This window comes from Clarias gariepinus, unplaced genomic scaffold (genome assembly GCF_024256425.1).
Source record: "Clarias gariepinus isolate MV-2021 ecotype Netherlands unplaced genomic scaffold, CGAR_prim_01v2 scaffold_31, whole genome shotgun sequence".
Classification (NCBI taxonomy): domain Eukaryota; kingdom Metazoa; phylum Chordata; class Actinopteri; order Siluriformes; family Clariidae; genus Clarias; species Clarias gariepinus.
In genome coordinates, this window is record NW_026520998.1 from 1,385,092 (window position 1) to 1,408,555 (window position 23,464).

The 23,464-nt window shown below is 38.7% G+C and overlaps 1 protein-coding gene across 4 annotated transcripts; it reads right to left on the reverse strand.

Annotated features, from left to right (window-relative positions):
* Positions 1-297: 297 nt before the first annotated feature.
* sgms2a (sphingomyelin synthase 2a) lies at positions 298-19,983 on the reverse strand. 4 transcript variants are annotated; one of them, XM_053490752.1, is made up of 7 exons: positions 19,912-19,983; positions 17,038-17,094; positions 11,359-11,910; positions 7,908-8,025; positions 7,161-7,314; positions 3,993-4,159; positions 298-507 (listed from the first exon to the last, which is right to left on the reverse strand). In XM_053490752.1, exons 3-7 carry the CDS (start codon positions 11,778-11,780, stop codon positions 322-324), a joined length of 1,047 nt encoding a protein of 348 aa, XP_053346727.1. In that variant the 5' UTR covers positions 11,781-11,910; positions 17,038-17,094; positions 19,912-19,983; the 3' UTR covers positions 298-321. The 4 variants fall into 4 exon arrangements, with proteins under 4 accessions (XP_053346727.1, XP_053346728.1, XP_053346725.1 ...); XM_053490753.1 differs by lacking the exon at positions 17,038-17,094 and having other exon boundaries at positions 19,912-19,966; XM_053490750.1 differs by lacking the exons at positions 17,038-17,094; positions 19,912-19,983 and adding an exon at positions 16,142-16,230.
* Between the last annotated feature and the right edge of the window lie 3,481 nt (positions 19,984-23,464).

Consider the following 23,464-nt stretch of genomic DNA (forward strand, 5'->3'; position numbering starts at 1 on the left):
TTTAAACAAATATTATTTATAGGATATTGTTCATATAATTTGCTGCATATTAATTTATTTGGGGAAAAATACATCAATATCAAGTAAGATTTCACTAAATACTTAAAAATCAGGTAAAATAAGTTACTGAATTGTGCATGGTTTCCAAATGGCTTATTTTTTATTAAAAAAAATTAAACCTGAGCCATGTTCTCACAAACCCTCCATAAAGTCTTTGGTATTACTGATATGCAAACACGTCAGGTGGTTTTAAATAAAGGAAATATTTTACTATTCCAGCGATTGTAAAGAAACAGTATAAAGGGGAAGATGGAGATGACATCACTCCTCGCGAACGCTCTGCACCATGGAGTACTTTTTACACGGGTTCTTCAGGCAGGATGGAGGCCACGTCAGCGGCCAGCAGAACGAACAAGGCACTTGCGTCTGCACGTTACGCTCCAGCAAGTTGAAGATGGGGTTCCACCAGGTGTGCGTGAGGTAGTTGTTGGGCGAACACCTTAGATCCTGGAGGAAGAGTACATGCGGGACATGTTTCACTGGAGAACACTGGAGAAACGCTGCTGGTAACTTTAGAAAAGTTCCCAAGAAGAACCCATTTAAAGAGCTAGAAGCAAATAAACTGTCATTACTGTAAAAACTACAGTTTTGCCAATATCACATGTGCCAGGGTGAAATATAATGCACACCAAGATGAGGAAAGAGAGACAGAGCGTAAAAGAAGCATAGATGTATCTCAAAAAATTAGAATATTTTGAAACAGGTGATTTTCTTTTGTAATTTAATTTTAAAAGTTGAATCTCTCATATAGTCTAGATTAATTTAATGGAAGCTTAAATTGAAAGCTTTTTCTGTTTGTTGGTTTACAGCTCATGGAAAGAAAAAATCCAGTATCTCAAAATATTAGAATATTCCAATTCTAGTTCAAATAAATTATGATTCATACAATATAAATACTCTTTGTCTCTCGGTTTGGTTCAGCACACACATACCCCTCCACGAGGAGGATAAATCCACAGAAGGTGCTGTACTGAATCATATTCATGCAAAGTTGACTGGAAGGGAAAAGTGTGGTAGGTACAAGCAGCAGGGATTACCACAGCCTTAAGAATATTGTCAAGCAACGTTGATTTAAGACCTTGGAAGAGCTTCACAAGGAGTGGAGTGAGGCTAAAGTCAGTGTATCAAGAGCCATCACGCACAGACATCTTCAGGAAATGGGCAACAACTGTTCCATTCCTAGTATTAATCCACTCCTACACTAGACACAATGTCGGAAGATTCCTACCTTGGCTAAGAAGACAAAAAGAACTGGACCATTGCTCAGTGGTTTGTCTTTTTGGAAATCAAGGTCCCAGAGTCTGTAAGAAGAGAGAGGAGGCACAGAATGCAAGTCCAATGTGAAATTTCCACAGTAAACAGTTCCTGTGTGAAGGTTCCATGTCATCTGCTGGTATTGGTGCACTGTGTTTCATCAAGTCCAAAGCCAATGCAGCGTCCACCAGGAGATTATAGAGCACTTCCATCTGGAGATGCTGATTTCCTTTTCCAGCAGGACTTCCCACAGTACCAAAAGTACCACTTACTGTTTCACCGACCCTGATATTACTGTTCTTGATCGGCCAGGAAACGTACCTGACCTGAACCCCCTGAGAATCTTGGTTATCCTCAAGAGAAGGATGAGAAACACCTGAACCACCAATACAGACGAGCTGAAGGCTGCTATTAAAGCTACCTGGTCTTCAGAAACACCTCAGCAGTGCCACAGACTGATCACATCCATGCCACGCTGCACTGATTCAGTAATTCAAGGCCACGTATTGAGTCCATAAATTAACATAATTGTACAGAATTTAAAATGTACAGTAATTTTTTTATATTATTAAATATTCTAATATTTTGAATACTGGATTTAGGATTTTTTTACTTTACGTGTAATAAATGTAGAATTTTTGAGATTTTTACTTTTTAAATAAAATTATGAAAAAACTTTTTCACAATATTCTAATGTAATAGATTAAAGGGGAGACAGAAGGGTTAAGAGTTGTAAGATGACAAGGTGGGAAGACCTGACAGAGAGGAAGAGTAAGAATGAGGAAAAGCTGTGAGAGAGGCAGAGTGACAAAAAGTCTGCTGTAAACATAATGTGGAGGGAAATAATTCAGCGAGATGAAGATAAGAGAGAGGGAGAAATTAGACAGAAGAGAGCGATGATTTTGGGAAACACTTAAGAAATATTTATCTTTTGAGAATCTATAATTCATTGTGTTTCTTTGATTTGTTGGAAGTGCAGTTGAGACGAGGTAACCGGACGCTAACGTGACGACACACGCTTTCTCTACTGCTTAATATTTAATTTGGAATCTTTTTTTTATGGTTGCAAATTGCACATAATGTATTCCTAATACAAGTGTGTTTCCATTTTAGTTTAAAGAAGGAGACACACTATCCGGGTTTGTCTTAGCCGTTGTTCTTTCTTCACACCCACACGTGTCACATCCCATGCAGTCAGTCTGCATGTGTTTCTCTTGGTGTGTGTGTGTGTGTGTGTGTGTGATGACCTGCTTGTCTGAGGAGAACCGCTAGTTAAGGGAAAGTCCATGATTAATCAAATAACTACTCTTTACAACCGTGCTGAGCAGAAAAGTGAGTGATGGATGTAAAAAACACATTATTATTATTATGGATAGTTTGAATAAATTACACGAGACATCATTCATCTGTCACGGTCGTGAATTGTTAATTTTAGGCAATTTTTTGGCCAAAACATGGTATCGGTGCTTAAATGTGCCTCACCTAGGTGAAAAAGTGAAGTTTCAGATAGGATCATATAACACCGGTTTTCATAATACTTAATAATTATTTTTTGATCCATGCTTTAGTTTTTTTGTAAAAATGCATAAACATTTATATTGTTATCACATAAAAAACTAACACATTTGCTAAATACAATTGCATTTCCTTTGCATGTTTTAGTGTCTTTAGTGTCTTAACTTTTTATGAATTATTTATGAAATATATCAAAATATATATAAAATCTAAAGTCTAAAATATATAAAATCTATATTTATAACATATATAAAATCTTTCAATGATCTTAATTGTCATTCAAATGAAACTTGGCCAGTTTAGATTTGAAATGAAAAGACATAAACCTGAAAACGTGTGTTATTTTAAAAACGCCACATTGTTAAGATATTTCAACATGAATTTAACATGGGTACAGATTTTTTTTTCCTAATTTTGCACAAAATGCTTTAAATTAAGCACCATTTTTTACATGTTATACTGTATGCTTCTAGAAGCTTACACCAATTTTAGTATCAATACTCATATTTCAATAAGAAATATGAATAACTTGCATTTTAAATTATTATTTAATTATTATAACAGCTGAAGTTAGCAACTTGAAATTTTAAAATTAAAATTAATTAAGTGAGATCGGTCACTTCCATGTTGCATAAACATAGCTTCTTTGGCTGCACACATTTTATGTATTATATGTTTAACGTAAAACCAAAATTATAATAAAATCAGCACCAATACTGTGTAATACATTCACAACTACACAATGTGTTTACGGTGCATTTAAATCTCGTCTCATATCAAACTGTTCACTTTTTATTTTACAGCCTGTAACATATGATCACAACATCATCCTTTCTGTTTGGTGTGTTGTTGTTTCTTTTCTGTCTGGTTCTAAGAGATTTGTCTTGGCGTCCCATACGGAGGGAGCACTTAGCAGCCTTCAGAGAGTCGTATCTCAGACGCGTGCACTGTCTAATGGATAAGAGTGTTCTCCGAGTCATGTAAACACTTTCAGGAGAAGCTTGGTGCCATTTTAACGTCTTGTAATTCATCAGTCCTTCTTTGTTTTAAAACCACAGTGTGTTGTGTCTGGAAAGAGCGCTTGGGCTCTAACGGAACTAACAAACAATCAGGAATTAGACTACAGTGTACATATGTGTACGCGATAGATGTGACTGGCGTACCTGTACGTTGGCCATGGTGTGGTACCAGTAGAAGAGGCGTGAAGTGATGTAGTACGCCACCACCACGTCCACACTGTAGTGTTCATGAGCCACGAGGATACACACCGCTCCCACTGCGGCCAGGAGCCAGCACAGCAGGTGATACCACCAGAACGACCGGGGCGAGTCTGCAGGAAAGGGCGGTTACATCGTTAGTACAGTATGTGCTGATTTTTAAACCTGTCGCATTTCAGAACTAAAGAGAAGGAAAAAACATTCTCATCACTAGGGTACTAGCATTAAGGATACATCAGCTGTACCATTTCTACATACTATCACTGTACCTCTAAAATATTTAAAGGTGCCTCTGTGTTTAATCTTGAGCTCTTCACTAAGCGTCTCACTGTAACGAGCACTGTTGATTGTTGAAGCTTTTTTCCGGATTATGTTCCAATACTTCTGGCCCTTGAGAATCCCAGAAAACTGTAAGCGCTGATTAATTTTTTAGCTGATGGTCGACTATTGAACTTTTTATTCGTTCCGCGTTTGAGGTTGTTCCCGTTCCACACTCTGCCGTTTACTCTCTGATGAATCTGTGTCTCGTCACCAGTAACGATTCTCTTTAAAAAACTTTCACCTTAGAATATCGCTCCACATCTTGTTTACAGATATCTGATCATGTCTGTTCACGCTTTTCCGCAAGTTGTTTCAGCACCAGGTACACCATCAGACCACAAAAAAACACCTGCACAGACTGTGGACACAGCAGTGACCCGGGGGACAGGGGGCTTGAACGGAAAGCGATGATAAGACAGAGCGGCCATGGAAGGTTTAATATAAACGCAGTGCGGATCATTTTTGACTCACCCTTATACTTTTTAGGATTTGAGCTACACTGGTTCAGAGGACTCAGCTACACTACCTTCCTTTTCCCAGGTAAAGAGATACAGCACACTTTATGGTACGGTTCCAGCAACAGGTCCCTTTATTCCTGATACTGATACCTACAGTATAATAATTCTAGTGGTCTATAATTCTACTGCCGCATGGCTTAATAACAGTCCTGCTAGGTCATGACATCAATGGTTTCCTGAGACTCTTCCAATGTATGTATTGTACGGTACAAGCCACACACAGATCCGACCTCGTGCACCAACACATTTATCCATTAAATACAAAAGCCATTTGTGCAAAAAGTTTATGATAGTATCACATAACCTACTGACATTGTACACTGTTATTGGTGTGTGTGTGTGTGTGTGTGTGTGTGTGCTGTAAGTCCTTTAAATACACTCTCATGACTTTAAAACATCAACTTCTATTTCATAGAGTTCCTAAGAAGTTCACAGACTATTGGTTTATTTAATCAAGACAAGCTGCCGGACTGGTGTACTGTGGGGTAAAAGGTGACATGGTGGTGTAGAGGTTAGCGCTGTAGTCTCCAGGGTTGAGGATTGTGAGGGGTTTGTGAGTGTGGGGTTTGCATGTTCTCCCTGTGCTTGGTGGGTTCCCCCTGGGTACCCCGGTTTCCTTCCACAGTCCAAAGACACGCAGATTAGATGGACTGATTGGAGATGGACTGGTTGTCAAAAAACAGTTTTTGAATAACACATAATATGGAGAAAACGTGTACTCATGAAGCATTTCTAACTCCTGTCTCCTGGGTTATTATTGGTTACCACAACTCGTGTATGAGTGGTTTGATGTGAAGCTCCATCCTCAGTCAGTGCATGAGTAAGTAATACAACTTATACACTTAACATCTCATATTTTAATTTTATTTTTTTAGCAACCTTGTACATATTCTACCTTTTCCAGTTAATGTTTTCTATATTTGTATATATTTTTTTGTATTTCATATTTTATTTCATTATTTGAATTCTCTATTTTGCTTTTTAAACTTTAGGTCACGGGCGGTCGTGTAAGCAGAGACATTTAGGAGAGACAGAGTTGTTCTCACGGAGTTTACTGATCAGGGATGATGGAAGCTAAATTTCCTTCCTAGAAACTCTAATGAAAACCTACGCAGAAAGAATATATTTATTCGGACAAACATTCAGAGAAATGATCAGATCGAGTGTTTCCATGGTCAGGTTTTACTGACGGATGAGATTATTAAAGGTTAAACCCCTTTCCCTCTCATTCTGATTACACATTCATTGTACTTGGGCCAGTTCAGATCAGAATGTTTAGACTGAAGTGTTTTCATGGTGCATCATTAAACCAATCGGGTCATTAATACTAATTCATTATTAGAAGGATGTTAGGGTCCATGTAACCGCCATGTAATTAGCATAATTGCTACTCTTGAGATATCCAGCCTTTGTAGGCATTCGCTATGACGTGCTCACATGCTGCATCCATGACAAAAGACCTGGTTGAGCGTTGGCTGATCAAAAGCTTCAAACATTCCCCAATTCAGAGCAAGTTCACAAACTCATCTGGTAGAATTGTATTGAGAATATGCTTGACTGAGTGTGACCACTGGTTCAACCATTTTATAAATAATGACATCATTAGTCAGCGGATGACTCAGTGTTATGGGGAGCAATGAATCATCATGTCCTACATATAAGCACGTATATGACCATGGCATAAGCAATTGATGATGTATATTTTGCATTAAAGTGTCGAAGCATGTGCAATGTGGTCAAAAGAATGAGACGTTGCTTTTATGCTGTGCACAAATAACCAAATCATATGAAGGTTGTACAAGTTATAAATGTTGCATGAAAAAGCTACAGGTACAGCATGGCCACCTCACAGCTCCAGCATCATTGGGTCAGACCTGAGCTTGGGCTGCTCTATATCATGACTCCATGAAAGTTTCCTCCCATCCAGGGATCTTCAACTTCAGTGTTTCCCAAGATAGACTCTGGATAAACCATGAGCAAAACCACAGAGAGGCGGTGTGGAGCCGTGTGGAGTCGTGGGGCAACAGAATTAGCAACTACCCTGTCTTTAACTAAAATAACTCCCCGAGCCTGGCAGATGACACTGAGCTCTCCATACTGACTCCTCATTCCTCTGGAGATTTATTTTCTTTCTTTTCCTTTCCTTGGGAACATCTTCTTGTGTTGTTTCTAGAAACTACAGCCACGACATCACCAGCTGGGTGATAATAACATTCGGGTTTCAGTGTGAATCCTTAGAGAAAAGCCGTAATGAGAAAATGGTTTCGAGACTCACACTCTTTGATGAACAGGTAGGTGAGGGTGAGCATGACCGTGTGGCCGCTGTACAGGAAGTCACCGCACATGATGTGAGAACCGGTGATGGACAGACCGGCTCCAGAGATCAGCTGCAGGACTCGCTGGAGTTTCGCCTGGGAGTCTCCATAGAGCTGAAAGAGAGAGAGAGAGAGAGAGAGAGAGAGAGAATGTAGTTAGAAGCAAATCATGTCAGATGAGTCATGAAAACAGAAAAAAAACAGAGAGAACGAGGGAGAAAAAGGAGGGCATGAGAGAGAAGAGGAAGTCCAGATGTTTAAATAGGAAAAAAGTAATGGGAGAGGCAGCAAATAAAGGAGGAAGTGGAAAAGATAAAAAGAGGGCAAGAGAGAGAGAGAATGTGGAAGAGATTTAGATGGAGAAGAAAATAGTACGAGAGGAACAAAGAGAGATACAAATATAGATGTACAGCACGAGAAAGAGAGAGAGAATGTGGGAAAAACAGGAAAAATAGAGAGAAATGAGAGGGAAAGGGAGGGGTAAAGCAGACAGACAGACAGACAGACAGACAGACAGACAGACAGATAGATAGATAGATAGATAGATAGATAGATAGATAGATAGATAGATAGTGTGTGTTTTATAATATAAAGCTCAGTCAGGTCATGGTTCTGGTTCTGTCTCAGCAGTGTTTTGGGTTTATGTAATATCCAATACCCTGAGCTGTAGTGATGAAGTGAGACAGTTTTCATGCCGGGCGTTTTACCTTTGGGGCACAGGACATGTGCATGCCAGGCACGGGCAGCGTGGTGATGTACATGGTGACACAGCGATACAGGTACAAAGTGCCCATTAGGAAGAAGAACCTCCTGCCTAAGATGGACCTGCAGACACAGAGCAGCAGATCTGATGATGTGAACGCTGTGATGCTTAAGAGTGGAAATTGTGAGCTGTAAGTGGGAGTCTAATCTAATACAATAACTGGTCATCTCCGAGAGAGAGAGAGAGAGAGAGAGAGCGAGAGAGATGTATCAGAGTGCTGTATAACACGGCTGCTCGGGGAGAATAATGCTCCACGCTCCGAGCACGCTGTGTTATTGTGTTACAGCACATAAAGAAATCAATTCGTTTGAATTTTAAAATGATGTTAGGCTTCACAATGTTGTGTCGCAGAAAAGTTAATTCTCCATCAGGCTCCGGACTGTTTTGGGGATACATTTTTTATTAGCACACAGTGTAAGTCATCCAGGGTTAGTAATTTAAAGTTACTCATTCACAGCACAAATACGGACATGACTGGAGGAATCCACAACACAAAGCGTCACGCTAAGTCGGGGGAAAATGACATATTGACAGGTTGGATTTTCCTCGGGGCTCCATGGTCTACAGGTTCATCCTGGGCCTGAGTGCACGTGTCCCAAACCAGAAATGTTTTTATTATTTATTTTCATTATTAACTTGTTTTTAGACTGAATGTTACCCCTAGTTATCCTAAAGCAAGTGAGCACTTTTAACATTTAACGTTATGTTTTAATATTACTCATAACACGGTTTATGTGATACAGGGAAAGTTTTCTCTATATTGTGTATTATGAACACGTCTCCTGTCGTGTTAAACATCACGCAGCTGAAAACGCTGTCAGTTTGAGACGAACATGTGGTCTGTAAAATAACTGAGACAGACACGACGCGTACAGCGGAAATATAATTCTATCATGCACTTAAACTTCAAGACAAATCTGATCTGGTGCTTGCTGAAACGAAGACTTAATGTTGAAGTGACTGTGACTGTGTTGATTGGATCTGAACATGGCAGAAATTTGCCCTAAAATGATGTGGAATGGAATTACACGCCCTGCTGAAGACACCCAGTTGAAGAAGATGACTTCCTACAGTGCTGCCTGATGGGTAATTGAATACGCCTGTACTGTACATCCGGTTATATGGTAAAGTTGTAAACCCTGATTGCATGCACTTTGTTGGAACGTCTTACGTTTTCAGTGTAAAGTGGGAGGAGCTAGTCTTGCGTAACCTTCTCGCGCACCCGTCAGTGTTGTCATCTGTCCTGCCGTCATACTGCAGCTTTTACCAACGAGACCATGGATAATCTAATGCCTAATAAACTCATCTAAAGCGTAATAAACTCCCAACCCAGGCCCTGATAAACGGCGAGGACATTAAGAGCGTGTCCTGCAGGTGATTTACAAAGAATAACCGTGTTAATGATGTCAAGTACAAAGTGTGCGTAGGAAGCAACATTAGTTTAAATTAGATTCAGTTTTCAGGGACTATTTGTTTTCAGCAGCTGTGGTCAGATCAGATTCACCAAACAGTGACATAAAACACACTCTCTCTAACACATGATTAATATTTGTTCAGAATTTTGTAAAAATGAAGACTATGTATAAAATGGTATGCACTAAGAAGAAGGTTTCTGATTATTTTACTAAGGACAACTTTTTAAATAAAAATTTAATTCGCTGACTTTAATTACATACACACTCACCGGACATTTTCTTCTCCATTCTGATCGAACTTCAGCAGAACATCATGACCATGTGATTGATTTGTAGTTTACTTTTACATTTATGTTCTTATCCAGAGGGACTTAAAAAAGTGCTTTGAAGTTTCCATCGCTGAATTGGATAGATCCGTGAACTGGGATCCTCACTAGGTTCCATCAAGCATTTTTATATACAGTATATTTGTGTTAACTAGCAACTGGACAGGTGTACCTAATAAAGTGACCTGCGAGTGTATGTAATGTAGATTTTATAACCTGGTCTTCCAAAAAGGGGTTTCCACGAATACAATGCAATCCTAGTAAACCTCGTTAGTAAATCAGTAAAGACGTACTGTAGACACGTGCACTAGCTTTTAGTCAACTAATGTTTCTATATTTTTTCACAGTATAATAAAGAATAGCAATAATTAATACCATAATACTGGGTTCCTGGTTTAATCCTTTACTCAGGACTTACTGTCTGTGTTCTGAATTGTAAATGCTCTGCCTTTGTTCATTCATCTGAATTTTGGTTTCCTCCCACCTTCTAAAAAAAATCATGGCAGGAAACACATTGGTTTTGGTAAATTGTCCCTTGAGATAAATGTGTGTGGCTATAAATGTCCTGTAAAAGGCCTGGTATCCCATTCAGGGTTTATTCCTGGCTTGTGGACGGCGTTACTGGGAATGGATCCAGCGCCAGACCCATGACCAGGATAAAATATTAACTGATGAGTGAATGCACGAATGTTACTGTAAGTGGTACGTTTCTTTTCCAGGGATGATTTACAAATTCTTTACAAGATCTCATCATCTCATTCAGCTTTTGCTCCTAAAACACATGAGACATGAAAGCCACTGAATAAAACCTATTTGGTTAAAGCAGCGCTATTCAACAGAGCTTACTATGATAATGCTGTAATCTGGTAAGGGCCTCAACACAGACTGTTGAATATACACAACCAATTAAAAAGTTTGTACACCCCTCCTAACTCCATGGTTGTTTCTGATTGTTATTTCTAAAACAACGCTGAAGGCGTCCAAACTCTCCTGTGAATGATCTCCTCTGAACAGTTGATATTGAGATGTATATCTGCTCCTTCTGCTCTGTAAAGCTTCATAACGGCTCTAATCTGAGGTGCTGGTTGTTAATTGGTGATTTCTGAGGCTGGTGACTCTAAATGAACTTCTCCTCTGCAGCAGAGCTCAGTTTTGGTCTTCATGAGAGACAGTTTCATCATCATGGAGCTTGATGGGTTTTACAAACGCACTTGATTATAGTACTGATCTTGTACTACTGAAGAACTGTTCTAGGAAGGCTGACCTTCAACAGACTGTTGGTGGTGTTGTTGTTACTTCTTTACCTATGCCATATGTGTTATTTCATAGTATTGGAAATCTCCAGTATTGTTCTAGAACATAGAAAATAAATCCCACCTTGTGTTTAAACGGTCATTATTAGAACATCAGGCCACACACAGATATTACGTGAGGATTAGCACAGATTAGCCAGTGATTTGAGGAATGTTTTATCAGCGTCTTGATTGCTGAATATAATACTAATAAAACAGTAAAGTTTGGTTTCGTTGGAATCATGTTTTAAACTGTGTTCTGAAACTGAGATTCCCGGCACTGTCTATCAAATCACAAAAGTCACCGAGTTTGTAAACATGCAAAGCAGAAATGTTATCTCCGGTGTTGTTCCTCTCCTCACCTGTATCTGTGGAAGATCCATTGTATAGACCAAATCACCACCAGCAGCATCCCATTCACCTCGGTCACAGTGAAAGCCCACTTCACTCGGTCCACATAGTCGAAGAACTTGTCCGGCAGGGGCGGGGTGCTCTCTTTTGCCGGAACTCTTTCATGCACCACTGTAATCATCACTGTAGTCAGCACCAGGTTGAACGCAGCGTACACGAAAGCAAGCACCGTCTTCCACCACTCAGAGGGTGGAGGCTTGCCCTTGGCATCAGGAACCGAGATCTTCACATAGTCCCTGTGTCTGCTCAAGCCCTTACGTAGGCCAGTGTTCTTTACTTCCACTGCTGTGGGGCTGTGGACTGGGCACTGCGGGTGGACGTGTGGGTGGGCACCTGTGGGGTGTCTCTCGCACTGGTGGTCTGCCGACGCCATGGGAGCCCCCACACGCTATCCACTAATCACACACACACGCTGTGATCCTTCAGGCGTGGCTGCTTCCCCACGACGGTACTACAGCAAATGAAAGGCTTGAGGCTTCGAGGTTTCAGGTGTGGCGCTCCAGCTGTAATGAAGGAAACAAGCAGAAATCTGATCTCATCTGCCACTAGAAAGCATCCAGCCATTTTAGGTAGGTATTAATAATCAATACAGGCTTTTTGCAGCCACAAATAAACAAGGCTTTTATACTGACGGCACAGAACGACATATAGATAGATGTGCCTGACACTTATTGGAGTTGCTTGTACATCTGTGTAATCCAATGCCAGGACATTAGCCCTGCTGTCCGTTTGTTTCTTTATGGTAGGATTCTGAAACATCATAATGTATAAATTATCAGAAATCATAAATATGAATAATATGAATAAAAAATGCTGATTTGGGTTTAGTGGGTCTCTGTTTTAACATCCTAGATTATCAGGTCTTCTTAAGAACTGGGACAAAACATGATGTGTCTTTTTGTAAAAAAAAATAATATTTTGTTTATGATAAATCTTATAAGCTGAATCAATTCAGCATTACTACATATTTAAAAAATCTTACTATAATACAATTCAGTGGTTTTAAAAATATAAAAGCTTGATTCGAAAAGAGTTCGATGCTAAACCTTGTTTACATTTAAAATGTTTTGAAGTTGTGAAAGTTGATCCCAAATGCTGCATAAATGTTTACAATAAAATGTAATAGTTTTGTATCTATAAAACCTCTGATATCTTTTAAAGAGCTCTTTTATTATAACTTACTAGAGGTCACCTGTGGCTCCGCCCGCTGATGTATACGTGCTACCGTTACCTGCGAATGGAGCGCGTGGTCAACTGTACGCCATCGCTGTAGAGACTCTGCAGTCTGATCCAGGGTTTTAGTAACACTGAGCTTGCGAGGCCTGACGCACACGTTTTCCCCACAGACGACGCTGCCTACTGTTACATTCAGTGAGGTACGCTTGTGACACGCCCCATAGTATGTAACACATAAACACATAAATAAATACATAAACACCAATAATTCCTATCTGATGGTGCTGATATCTATCTATCTATCTATCTATCTATCTATCTATCTATCTATCTATCTTTTATTGGTGTTTATGTATTTATTTTTTAGAAAACTGTTCTCACAATAGTGTATTTCTAATTAGTGGTGCTTGCGAAGCGAAGTGTGCCTAGGTGCACTTATTATTCTTCCCCCAAAAATCCATTTAATATCCTTCTGCCTAAAACTTTGGACCATTTCTTGCCCCGCAGTTTTGAGACAACCCTCGCTATGATTTTGCTAAGGGCTGGGCAGTTAATTGCCCCGCTAACCGCCCCGAAAAGTCCCATAGACTTAACATTGAGACCAAAATCAACTGTGACATCATAGCTATGACACGGCAAGCACCGCTCACATTATCTTCAGGAAATGTACCTCTCTAGTTAAGTGTGCCTATGCAATAGGCATACTTCTTATTCTTTGACAAAAAAGTTTGGAGCAATACACACCCCACAGCTTGTGAGACAACCCCCACATATGTTACACCATTCCGTGCGACTCGATCGGGACTGCTATGCTATGAAGCAAAGAATTTTGGCAGGGATTCATCGCACGGTTTTCCCAAAATCCCCAAATACTTAATTTTTCAAAATTCGTTTTCGTTTATTATTTTTATTCTTCTTCCGCTTTGATTTACATGTGTTTTGGAAGACAAGCCCAAATTACGCTCGTAATCCAAGGTTCAACTGTGTATGTATTAAGGTTTTCAGAAATAATAATGTTTTTTCCTTTTTTTATATTAAAAACATGTTTAGTCCCAGTTTTCAAGCATGACTGATATATCGTTGTTTTTTTAGGCACCAAACCAGACAAACCCGACAACTTCTGGAATTGTTTTTCCCAACACTTCCAAAGATCTGAAGGAAATCTGACCTCAAAGTGGTTTTTCTTTTAAAATGCTTTGTGGCTGCAGAAACGCTGGACACATCAACCCTGAGCTCAGACTCTGACTGACTTTCTCTCTGTGTCCTATTATTAGGTTTAATGTGTATCTATGAATCCGAGTTATTCACTAGGATTTCTTGTATTTGGAATTAAAATGTAAAGATAAAAAGTGCCACCAGAATCGCTTACTGTATATAATATCAGATAAAAATACCACAAAGTCCCTAAAGTCTAAGAGAAGTTAAAGAGAACTTGGATCGGCTCAGTTCTCCTCTGATGTTAAGGAATGTAAGAGTGTAAGTACAGGGGCAGGTTCACTGAAACTCATACCGAACTCGATTATGCTCTCTAGAATCTCCTTGAAAGGTAAAACCTCAAGTACACGGGACCGAGGGATATATACAGTGGGTATCAGTGAAGTGTCTCAACACTGGGGGTAATTCCAGCTTCGTTTTTTATGACTCAGTGGTTTCCTGAACCACGCACTTTTCAGCTTGTTCACATGGGACAAGTCTTAAAGGTTTTATCGCAACAGAACATTTTTCTACTGAGCGAACCAACACTAATGGATGAACCTCATAATGCTTCTGGTTTAAGCCACAACGAGACGCTGGTCTGTAGTAACACTCTTTCCCGGTTTGTCAAGGTTCCTTTATAAACTAATACTGCATTCAAGTCAAGATATTATAATATCAGCCTTTAAACCCTAAGTGTCCATGAATCTCTTCAAATATTATGTTTCTGATATTCTGATTTTCCATGTGAATCTGTTGATCTAAAAAAAAAAAAAATTCCGGGTACCTTGTAGTCAAAAGTTGAGAAGAATAAATGATGGAGGTCTCCTAAGTTTCAGTTTGTCTCCACTTATTTCACTTTAGAATAACTAACCGTCTCAACTAGTGTACAATGGAAAGCTAGTGCACTGTGTAGGGAGTAGACGCCCTCGTTCAGGGGTTAGAGAGGGATTTGTGATTCAGCCTTGTGTTGGAAGCTCGTTAGCATCGTAGCTCATATAAGTCATGAACATATGAAGCAGAAACATTAGTTTGGGCAAATCTTATCATGCTGTATCATAGATAAATATATACAAATGTTCTTAAAGTGACACCAGTAAAGAACTTCATGTGTCATGTGTTTATGTACTAAAAACTATAGCTAAGGTACACAAGGCTTACATATAGTAAAATAATAAACATTATATATTTATATAATTTATACACTTTAATTATTATTAATAATTATTATAAATCATTTGCCGAACACATAAATCATGAAATTTCTGTAAAATCATTTATTATCGCATGACAATATTGTATTTATGCAATAAAACTTCCTAGCCTTCACGTTCGCGGGACCAGTTTATGTATGTATGCAGTAACCTATGACCTTTCCCACAATGCAATGCTCTTTCCGTATTTGTGAACTCGTCTATACTACACGCAAGTATGGAAGTTACGTAGCTAGCTAGCTAATGATTAATGTTAACATTTATTTTACAAAAATGTCTCTCCTGAGTCAGGTGTATTAGGCTAGCTGGCTAACAAGTGATTAGCAGGATTTTTGAGAATTTTAAATGTGTAATGTGTTTTACAGCATTGTCTCGATCTAAAAGAAATACGAGCATTTTTTATTTCTCTTTGTTTGTTACAGTTTTCCTGTTAGTTATCACATTTTTATGGCACTTATGTTACATCAATGTTACATTTTAAAAGCGCACTGAGATGGCACTGATCAAGTCTAAGATATGATGAGACAGTAAACTACAATTTTCTATTAAATATCGTCACTGCACTGACCACTAACGAATAAAACCTCGACGATAAGTTTAGCACATAAACTACAGCATCGTACAAACACCAGCTACAATCATCAAAACCTTATCTAACAATCCCTTCCTGTCCAGATATCAATATCAGATGTAATTAATGAGCCTCGTCCTCGTCCTCGTCCTCGGCTGAAAACACCAGAGTGTATCAGAAATGTTTCTGTGTTTTTCCCATAGAGTGCCACTTAAAAGCTCCATTAAGAGATCAGAGCCCATCACTTTCAACAAAATGCATCTAAATAGCCAGAAGCAAACACACACTAGAAAAAATATAGTGTGTGTGTGTGTACGTGTGTGTGCGTGTGTGTGCGTGCGCGTTGGAAGGAGGACGAGAACAGAGTGTTGGAGGAAGATGAAGCGTGAGGGCATCATCACTTCCCCTAAATGTTAGTCCTTTGGAGAAATACTTGTTGCATGGATCAATAGATTCCTTATATTTATGGAGTGAAATGCCATACACAATAAGCACACACACACACACACACACACACACACACACACACACACACACACACAAACATTTATCCAAAAATTAAGAGAAATATTACTGTACCATCCAGACGAAGACATCTGAATACCGAATAAGGCAGATCTGTCCTGGAGTCACACACAATCCTTAATGCAGCTTATGTCCCTGTGTGTGTGTGTGTGTATGTGTTTGTCCTCCTCCTCCAGTCTTATCCTTCTCTCTCTCTCTCTCTCTCTCTCTAACTCGGAGTAGCATGCTTCCCCCAGCCTCCACCCTTCTGCCCTGATGGGGACATGTGTGGTGGAAACCTGGCTGGGGAAAATGTCTTCCACATGCACACACACACACACACACACACAGAAGGAGAGTAATGGATGGGTTGACTGCCTGCGATGGCTCTGCCCTGCCTGCTATTTACAGAAACGTCCACCCAGGGCTGTGTTTTCCGTCCTGACCTACACGTTAGCGCTCGCTCCTAATGACACGCTACTGCTCCGTTCTTTAGGTTTTAAATATAACGTATAAAAGAAATCTGGCCACACGAAAGAGGGCCGAGCGTCGTGTACAAGAGCGCGAGTAGAAAGAGCGGCAGTTAGGCAGCTATAGGATATGTTTAAGGCAGTAAGGGGTCCTGTATTTTGTCCACATAAAAACGCAGTAAATTAGAGACCCGACTAGAGATGTGAGAACACTCGATCAAGGATGTGGTGCGAATTTATTTCTACCGTTTTAGATTTATAGATAGAACACAAATGTAGATGGAAAGTCCCTTTGATTCCACAGGTGTGTGTAAGATATAAACCACTCAGGAGCATGCTGTTAAAGGGAAATAATCAGGGAACCTAGCCTTAAACAAAAAATAAATAAATAGCATTACAAAAGAGTTTTTGCATGCATGTAAAGAAAGCAACATATAAACCTGAACAAGAAAACCTAATGCAACCTGAAATATACAGTATAAGAAACAAGTTATCACTTACATTAGAGCAGCTATAAACAGTCGAACCCGGGCCTTCTGTACGGCAGCCGAAACACCACTGCACCACCAGCGTCCCCATAAAAGATCACAAATAACATGATTACTCTTATTTCTAATCAATGTTACAAAGTGCTGACACTGGAGACTCCTTTAAAAAAATCACTAAAGATTTCTTCTTACAGAAAATATCAGATCAAAGGCAGTTTATCGTAAATGGACAGGGATTGTTTTCCTGTTATATTACTGCGTGTCCTGATGTGTTTGGTCCCGTTTCATCTCCAAAGCATCTTAAAGAAATGAAAACAAAAGTTTTCCAAGAACAGCTCGAGAGTTTCCGAGTGACTTCCTGCTTTCATAAAGTGTAATAAAGTCCAGACTGTGTGATGCTTCTGTTATTTCGCCTTCATATAAAATAGTTAACATGAGAAACCTTCATGCACATGTGACTCGGTGCCACCTTACAGTCTCTCGTCGAGGGTTGGGAAAAGGGTGGCGGCTGTAATTTCCCGCTCTGTGGAGTTATTACAGGGTAGAGCTGCAGTTTCTGGAGTAAAGAGCAGGTTCCAGATTTACCACAAAGAACCAAGAACACTATTTAAAACCCGAGTGTAACATCAAATCCAGTGTAGAAACGCAGGCTGGGCGTTAAAATGATTCTTTTATCACAGTTCAGTATGTACAGTACATATTGGATAGAAGGATGAATTTCATGGCATTACGTAGATTACTTAATAAAATGTTTTATATTTAATGTGAAACAAACTATATATTTGTACATGTGTAATATACAGTATGTTTAAACTAAAGGAAAGACTCGCGCTGAATTTTATGAACTTTGTTTTGTAATACAGACTACAGTGTGCATCGTATTTAGTTAATAACAAGTTCCACTTTACAACAATGGACATACAGTACAGTGTGGGCCAAAAGTATTGGGCCAAAAGTGAGACCAGCTGATTCTATTCATCACAACTCTTCAGTGAGAACTAATTAATGACATCACCTGTTTTAGTGCACACTGAGAACTTGAATATTATTATAATAGTGAAGTACAAATATACTGAAATCCTCGATAGTACACTGCAAATATACCAACAAAAAGTTGTACCATCAGTTAATATATAAAAAGTCTACTAACATCATGCTTTTACCAAGTTTTGGAATTAAACTTTAAAAATACTTCAAAATCATTGTATTATTGTACACTTTCCAAAAATATATTATTAAAAAATATACTTTAAGTGAAAAATTAGTCTCATTTCCAAAGTATACTTATTTAGGCTTGTTTTACATTAGTATACACTTTTTAATATTCAGTAGTCTCAGTATATTATCAGTTAAATTTAAATGCACTTATTCATATGTACTTATATTTAGTGCACTACTTTTTTTGTGCGTGTTTCCTTTTACACTCGTTTCTTCACGCTGAATCTCTCTCACGCGCTCTCAAACTCGTTTTTGCGCTGAAAATCACTTTTGCCTGATCAAGATTTAGGTTTATGTTTGGACCCTCTCTCTGTCTTCGGTGCGCTCACTATCATAAAGCGACACTCGCACAAACTGCAGCAGCGTTAAAACTCTGCAACTATTCCAGCCAACCAGAGACTAGAATCAGTGCGACACCAGCCAATCAGAGACCGGAGGCGGGCAGATTCGGACTGTCTGTTTCCTGATTGGCAGCCACCAGGTTTAAACTAATACTGTACCTGTATACTCTAATACTGACGTCTGTCTGTTTCCACGCACCGGGTTTATATTTTAGTTTGTGTGTTTGTGAGACAACCTGACTTTTATTGAACACAAATAAACTATAGTAGTGCTTTTTTGTAACCTTGTGCAAATTTAATCTGTTGAACTCATGAATAAAATCTGCCTCATAATTACTGATGTAATGTGTTTCAGAAACATGTTATAGTGTAGAAGATGTATTTAGCATTTGTACATTATCCTAAACACCTTTAGTGTACTACTAACACATTTGCAATACTGTAGTATAGAAGGTTGTGTGTACTGTAGGGTATAATAAAGTGTATTTGTATTAACCACACAGTGTACTTATTTAGTATTTGTAATTGTCCAGAACTCATAGTGTATTAATCATGTATTTGTAACACAGTAAAAATAGCTGTAATGTACTTATAATACATTAAATATATACTTAAATTGTATTAATTACTGTCAGGTATGTACGTTAGTACACACACAGCCGTATACTTTAAGTGTACTAAGTATACATAAAGTTGTTCCACTTTAGCACACAAAAGTATACTTAATACACTTCAAATTGTGCTTTTATACAATTTAATTACAACTTAAATGCACTTAGTACAAAATTAGTTGTTCCAAAATAGCAAACTTTAAGTATACTAGTCATTAGTCTGGAGCAAGTACACTTAAGTATGCTTTGGCATGCTAGGATTTAGTACACTTATTAAATCCCTGCCTATATAGTTTATATACAGTACAGTAAACCTTATGTACCGTATTATAGAGTAATGACGATAGCATCAAATCCATGTATATATCGTTTTTTTGTACTATATATAAGTATACAGGATATTTAATTTATTTGTAAAAAGACCTGATTGATCAGATGACGTTATATAAGAATAGGTTTATTATTTCCCTATAGATTTAAGCAACAGGTGCTGCTGAGTCCACCTCTGATCCGTGTTACTCCTCTGGTTTACTTCTTTTCCATTATATTATTTATCATCTTGTATTATTCACTGTGTATCTTATAAATATCAGAGCACACACTTATAACATGCATGACATCATCTAATGCTTTTCTTAATACATTTATTTATTGCCTACAGTCCTCTATACTGTATAACAGATCAAACTGTTGAGGTTTTCATCCTTCGTCTCTTACCTTGTCCAGCGCTCGGAGCAGACGAGGAGATGGGGCGTCTCGCCTCCAGGCTTGTGCTCTCACATTTCCTGCCAAAGCTGCTGCAGGAGAAACGAGTCTTACAGTAAAGCTGCAGAGACGCTCAAAGATTTTCATTGGAGGAGGAAAAACCTGGAGTCGCTGCCAGGAGGATCACAGAAGGAATGAGTGTGAAGGATTTCTGATGGTGTTGATTTAGATTCTGTAACAGCAGCTCTGACAGCAGGATCGGCTCGAACCACACGCGGATGTGAACGTGCTCTTTTAAAAAATTACTGTTTCTAAAGTAATTGCTGATTTTATAATCATGTTTTTTATTTCTTTTGCAAGGAGATGTTTAACATATATGGAAGGAGTCTCCAGTGACAGCACTTTGTTGTTCAGTGTCAGTTTATTTTTTTAGATCAAAGACCTCCTCAGTAACATGACACGCTGTGTTTTTCCCTTTTTTTGTTGTTATTTTTGTGATAATCATTTCAAGAAGGACACAGTTGCAAAGCAATGATGAGCGGGCCCAAGCACCTGTACCTGTACCTGACCTGTACCGTCGTGTGTGCTTTTTTTTTAGGCATGTTCAGACCTCCAGGAAGGTTTTGCTGGAAGAAAAGCACCAGACTATGATGTCACTCAATGTGATGTCACTCAGTGAGGTATTAGCCGTGTTTATGGCATAAGTTTAAGACATCGCCATGAATAAACTGTTTAAAATAACAAAAATTACTTCGCAATTTTGCCTCCTGAATGTCTTGAGATCCTACAGGCCGAGTTCGGTGGCGATCGTATAAATCCCCCCGGAGGAGTATATCAAATTCCATTGGGGCGTTTTGCAAATAAAACAAAATAACTGATTCCTGTTTAGTAGAGCCCATGACATGCAAAGTGAAAGTTGATCAGCTCCATGAGATCAAATGCGTACCAGGTAGAGTAATGCAGTGTGTATGAGCTATGCAGAGAAATCCCGAGCCTCGCCCAGGACCCAGACTCTCAGGCATCCGAATAGCAGCAGATTTCGACCTGTGTGCTGATTTTCATGACTATTTGGGGATGTTACTGTAAGATGCCCAAAAGGGCCCAAATGCTGAAAAAAAAATCTTTAAAAGAACAATAGAGCGTTTCACATGACATCAGGACTATCAGAGATACGGTATGATGTCATAGTGTTCGGGCCCTAAAGATGAGATGATGACAGTGTAAATGATGGCAGGAGCTTTTGAATGACAAAAGCACATAGATGAGACCAAACAGCATCAAACTTCAGTTTATCTGTTGATGTCATTCATATTATTATGTTCTGATAAGGAAATAAATAGTAAATATTGGACAGTTTAGTTTGTTTAGTTTGTTCATCGTTCCACAATGATAAATGATGCCTTGTGCCTCGAGTCCCCTGGGACAGGCTCTAGGTCTCCCGTGACCCTGTACAGGAGGTGAGACAGTGTAATCCTTATCAAATTGATGCTGTGATATAAGAGCGATAAAACAAGGGGAAATGCTGTTATAACTTACAGTAGGTTGTATTACACTGTACCACTCTGTTATTATTGCAGCGTACTGTGTGATGTTGGACTCCTTATTGTAATACCTGATAGATATAATAAAAGTAGAGCTCAGGTACTGTACCTGTAACCATCTCTTATACTGTACATATACTGTAAATAAACAGCGTTTTACTTTTCCGACAGTAGACAATAAAAGTTAGTATTATTTCGATGGAAGGTTGGACGTTCCCCCAGATTTAAATTGCTTTAAATTGTTTTAAAAACTTTAAGGTTAAAATTGTTAAGTAACAGAACAAAATGTTATCTGCCAAATATAAAAAAAAAAACAGCTGCAAGACGCTGGAACATATTGAAAAGATTGTTTTTAAATGATGAAATGTTTAACAGGTCCTGTTGAGGCTGAAGCCTTTAATTTGCATCCACCTTATGGATGTTCCTGCAGAGACAACGCGTCGCCGCTAGATGGAGACAAATCTTCCCAAATAAACATTTAAATACACACGCTATACTTTTTAATCAGCTTAAATATACGTTAATTGTAAAAATCTTACCCGGAGATTTAAAAAATTTGAATTATTTAGTTGAAGTTTTATTTATTGGTTTATTTCTTTCTTTTATTTCTATGCTGAAAACTGCAGGAACAACAGTTTTATTGAGGTAGGAACGTTCCAGCGCAGTCGGTTGCAGGTCGGAGTGTTTTTTGTGTAACACCCGATTCCTATTAGAACTCCACGTGAATTAAAGTTTACTGAGAGCGGATTTTAAACACTGTGAGTATACACATCAACAACACTACAGTAATGGATGTTTAAATATATATATTTTGCTTTTCTTGGGACATTTTTATTTGCCATGAGGAGTTTATGTGGGTGATGCTAACACTGCTAACAGTATCAGCTAGCTAGCACATTGATGAGACCAAACAGCATCAAACTTCAGTTTATTTGTTGATGTCATTCATATTATAATGTTCTGATAAGGAAATAAATAGTAAATATTGGACAGTTTAGTTTGTTTATGGTAGTTATTAAATGATTAATCCTGGTGTTACATTATAATTGTTCCCTCAGGTTAATTATCAGGGAGGCTTTAGGCTTCAACATCATTTAAAAATCTTCATTCTGGACTCTGATAGGAATGAACTGTGATTTAATGGATTTATGTTATTATTAAATCCTGTATTTAGGCAACCTGTGACTAAACAAACTATATATATATATAAAATAAAATGCAATTTATCCATTTATGTCTCCATTTCCCTTCACTCAGGGTCTCAGACATGATGTAGGATAGTTCACAGGGATTCTCAAACCTAATATTTACAGATCCGGGTCCGGTGCGCTTGTGATATTTTGAAAGATGTAGATTTTCCAACCTGCTGCGGGGTGGACGTGCATGGAGAACGCACTAGTGTTGCACCGGTGTCGCTCTTTATTGTACTGGGTCTCCATTTTAAATTACAATTTATCATTCAAAAGGTATGACGTTATATCACAACGCCATATTCATCGGCTGTCATCGTTACCATGACAACCATGTCAGAGAGGAACACTACTTTGACTATGTTTAGTCTTAATCTCAGGTACTGTAGCTGTAACCATCTCCACACAGACGACACAACTATCAGTTTATAACAGTTTTTATTTTAAAGCAGTTAACACGCAGGTTATTACACAGTATCAATGCATCCCTAATTTAACTACGGTGTGGGCTGGGTCCAGACTGATTAGCCGCGCACATCCGGATCTGGAGTCACGACTTTGACGTAGGAAACACGTTCACAATGTTAATATTCAGGACAGTTTAGTAAAGTTTTTTTTAAATGGTGAAACCGTGGGGTTTGGACAGTGTGAGGAGGCAGCATCACCATCCTCTAATATACATTTAGGCATTTGGCAGACGCCTTTATCCAGAGCGACTCACGTTTATATCATTATACGTCTGAGCAGTTGAGCATTAAGAGCCACTTCCCTCATTTCTGGTTCCTCTCAAGGTTTCTTCCTATTACCATTTCAAGGAGTTTTTCCTTGTCACTG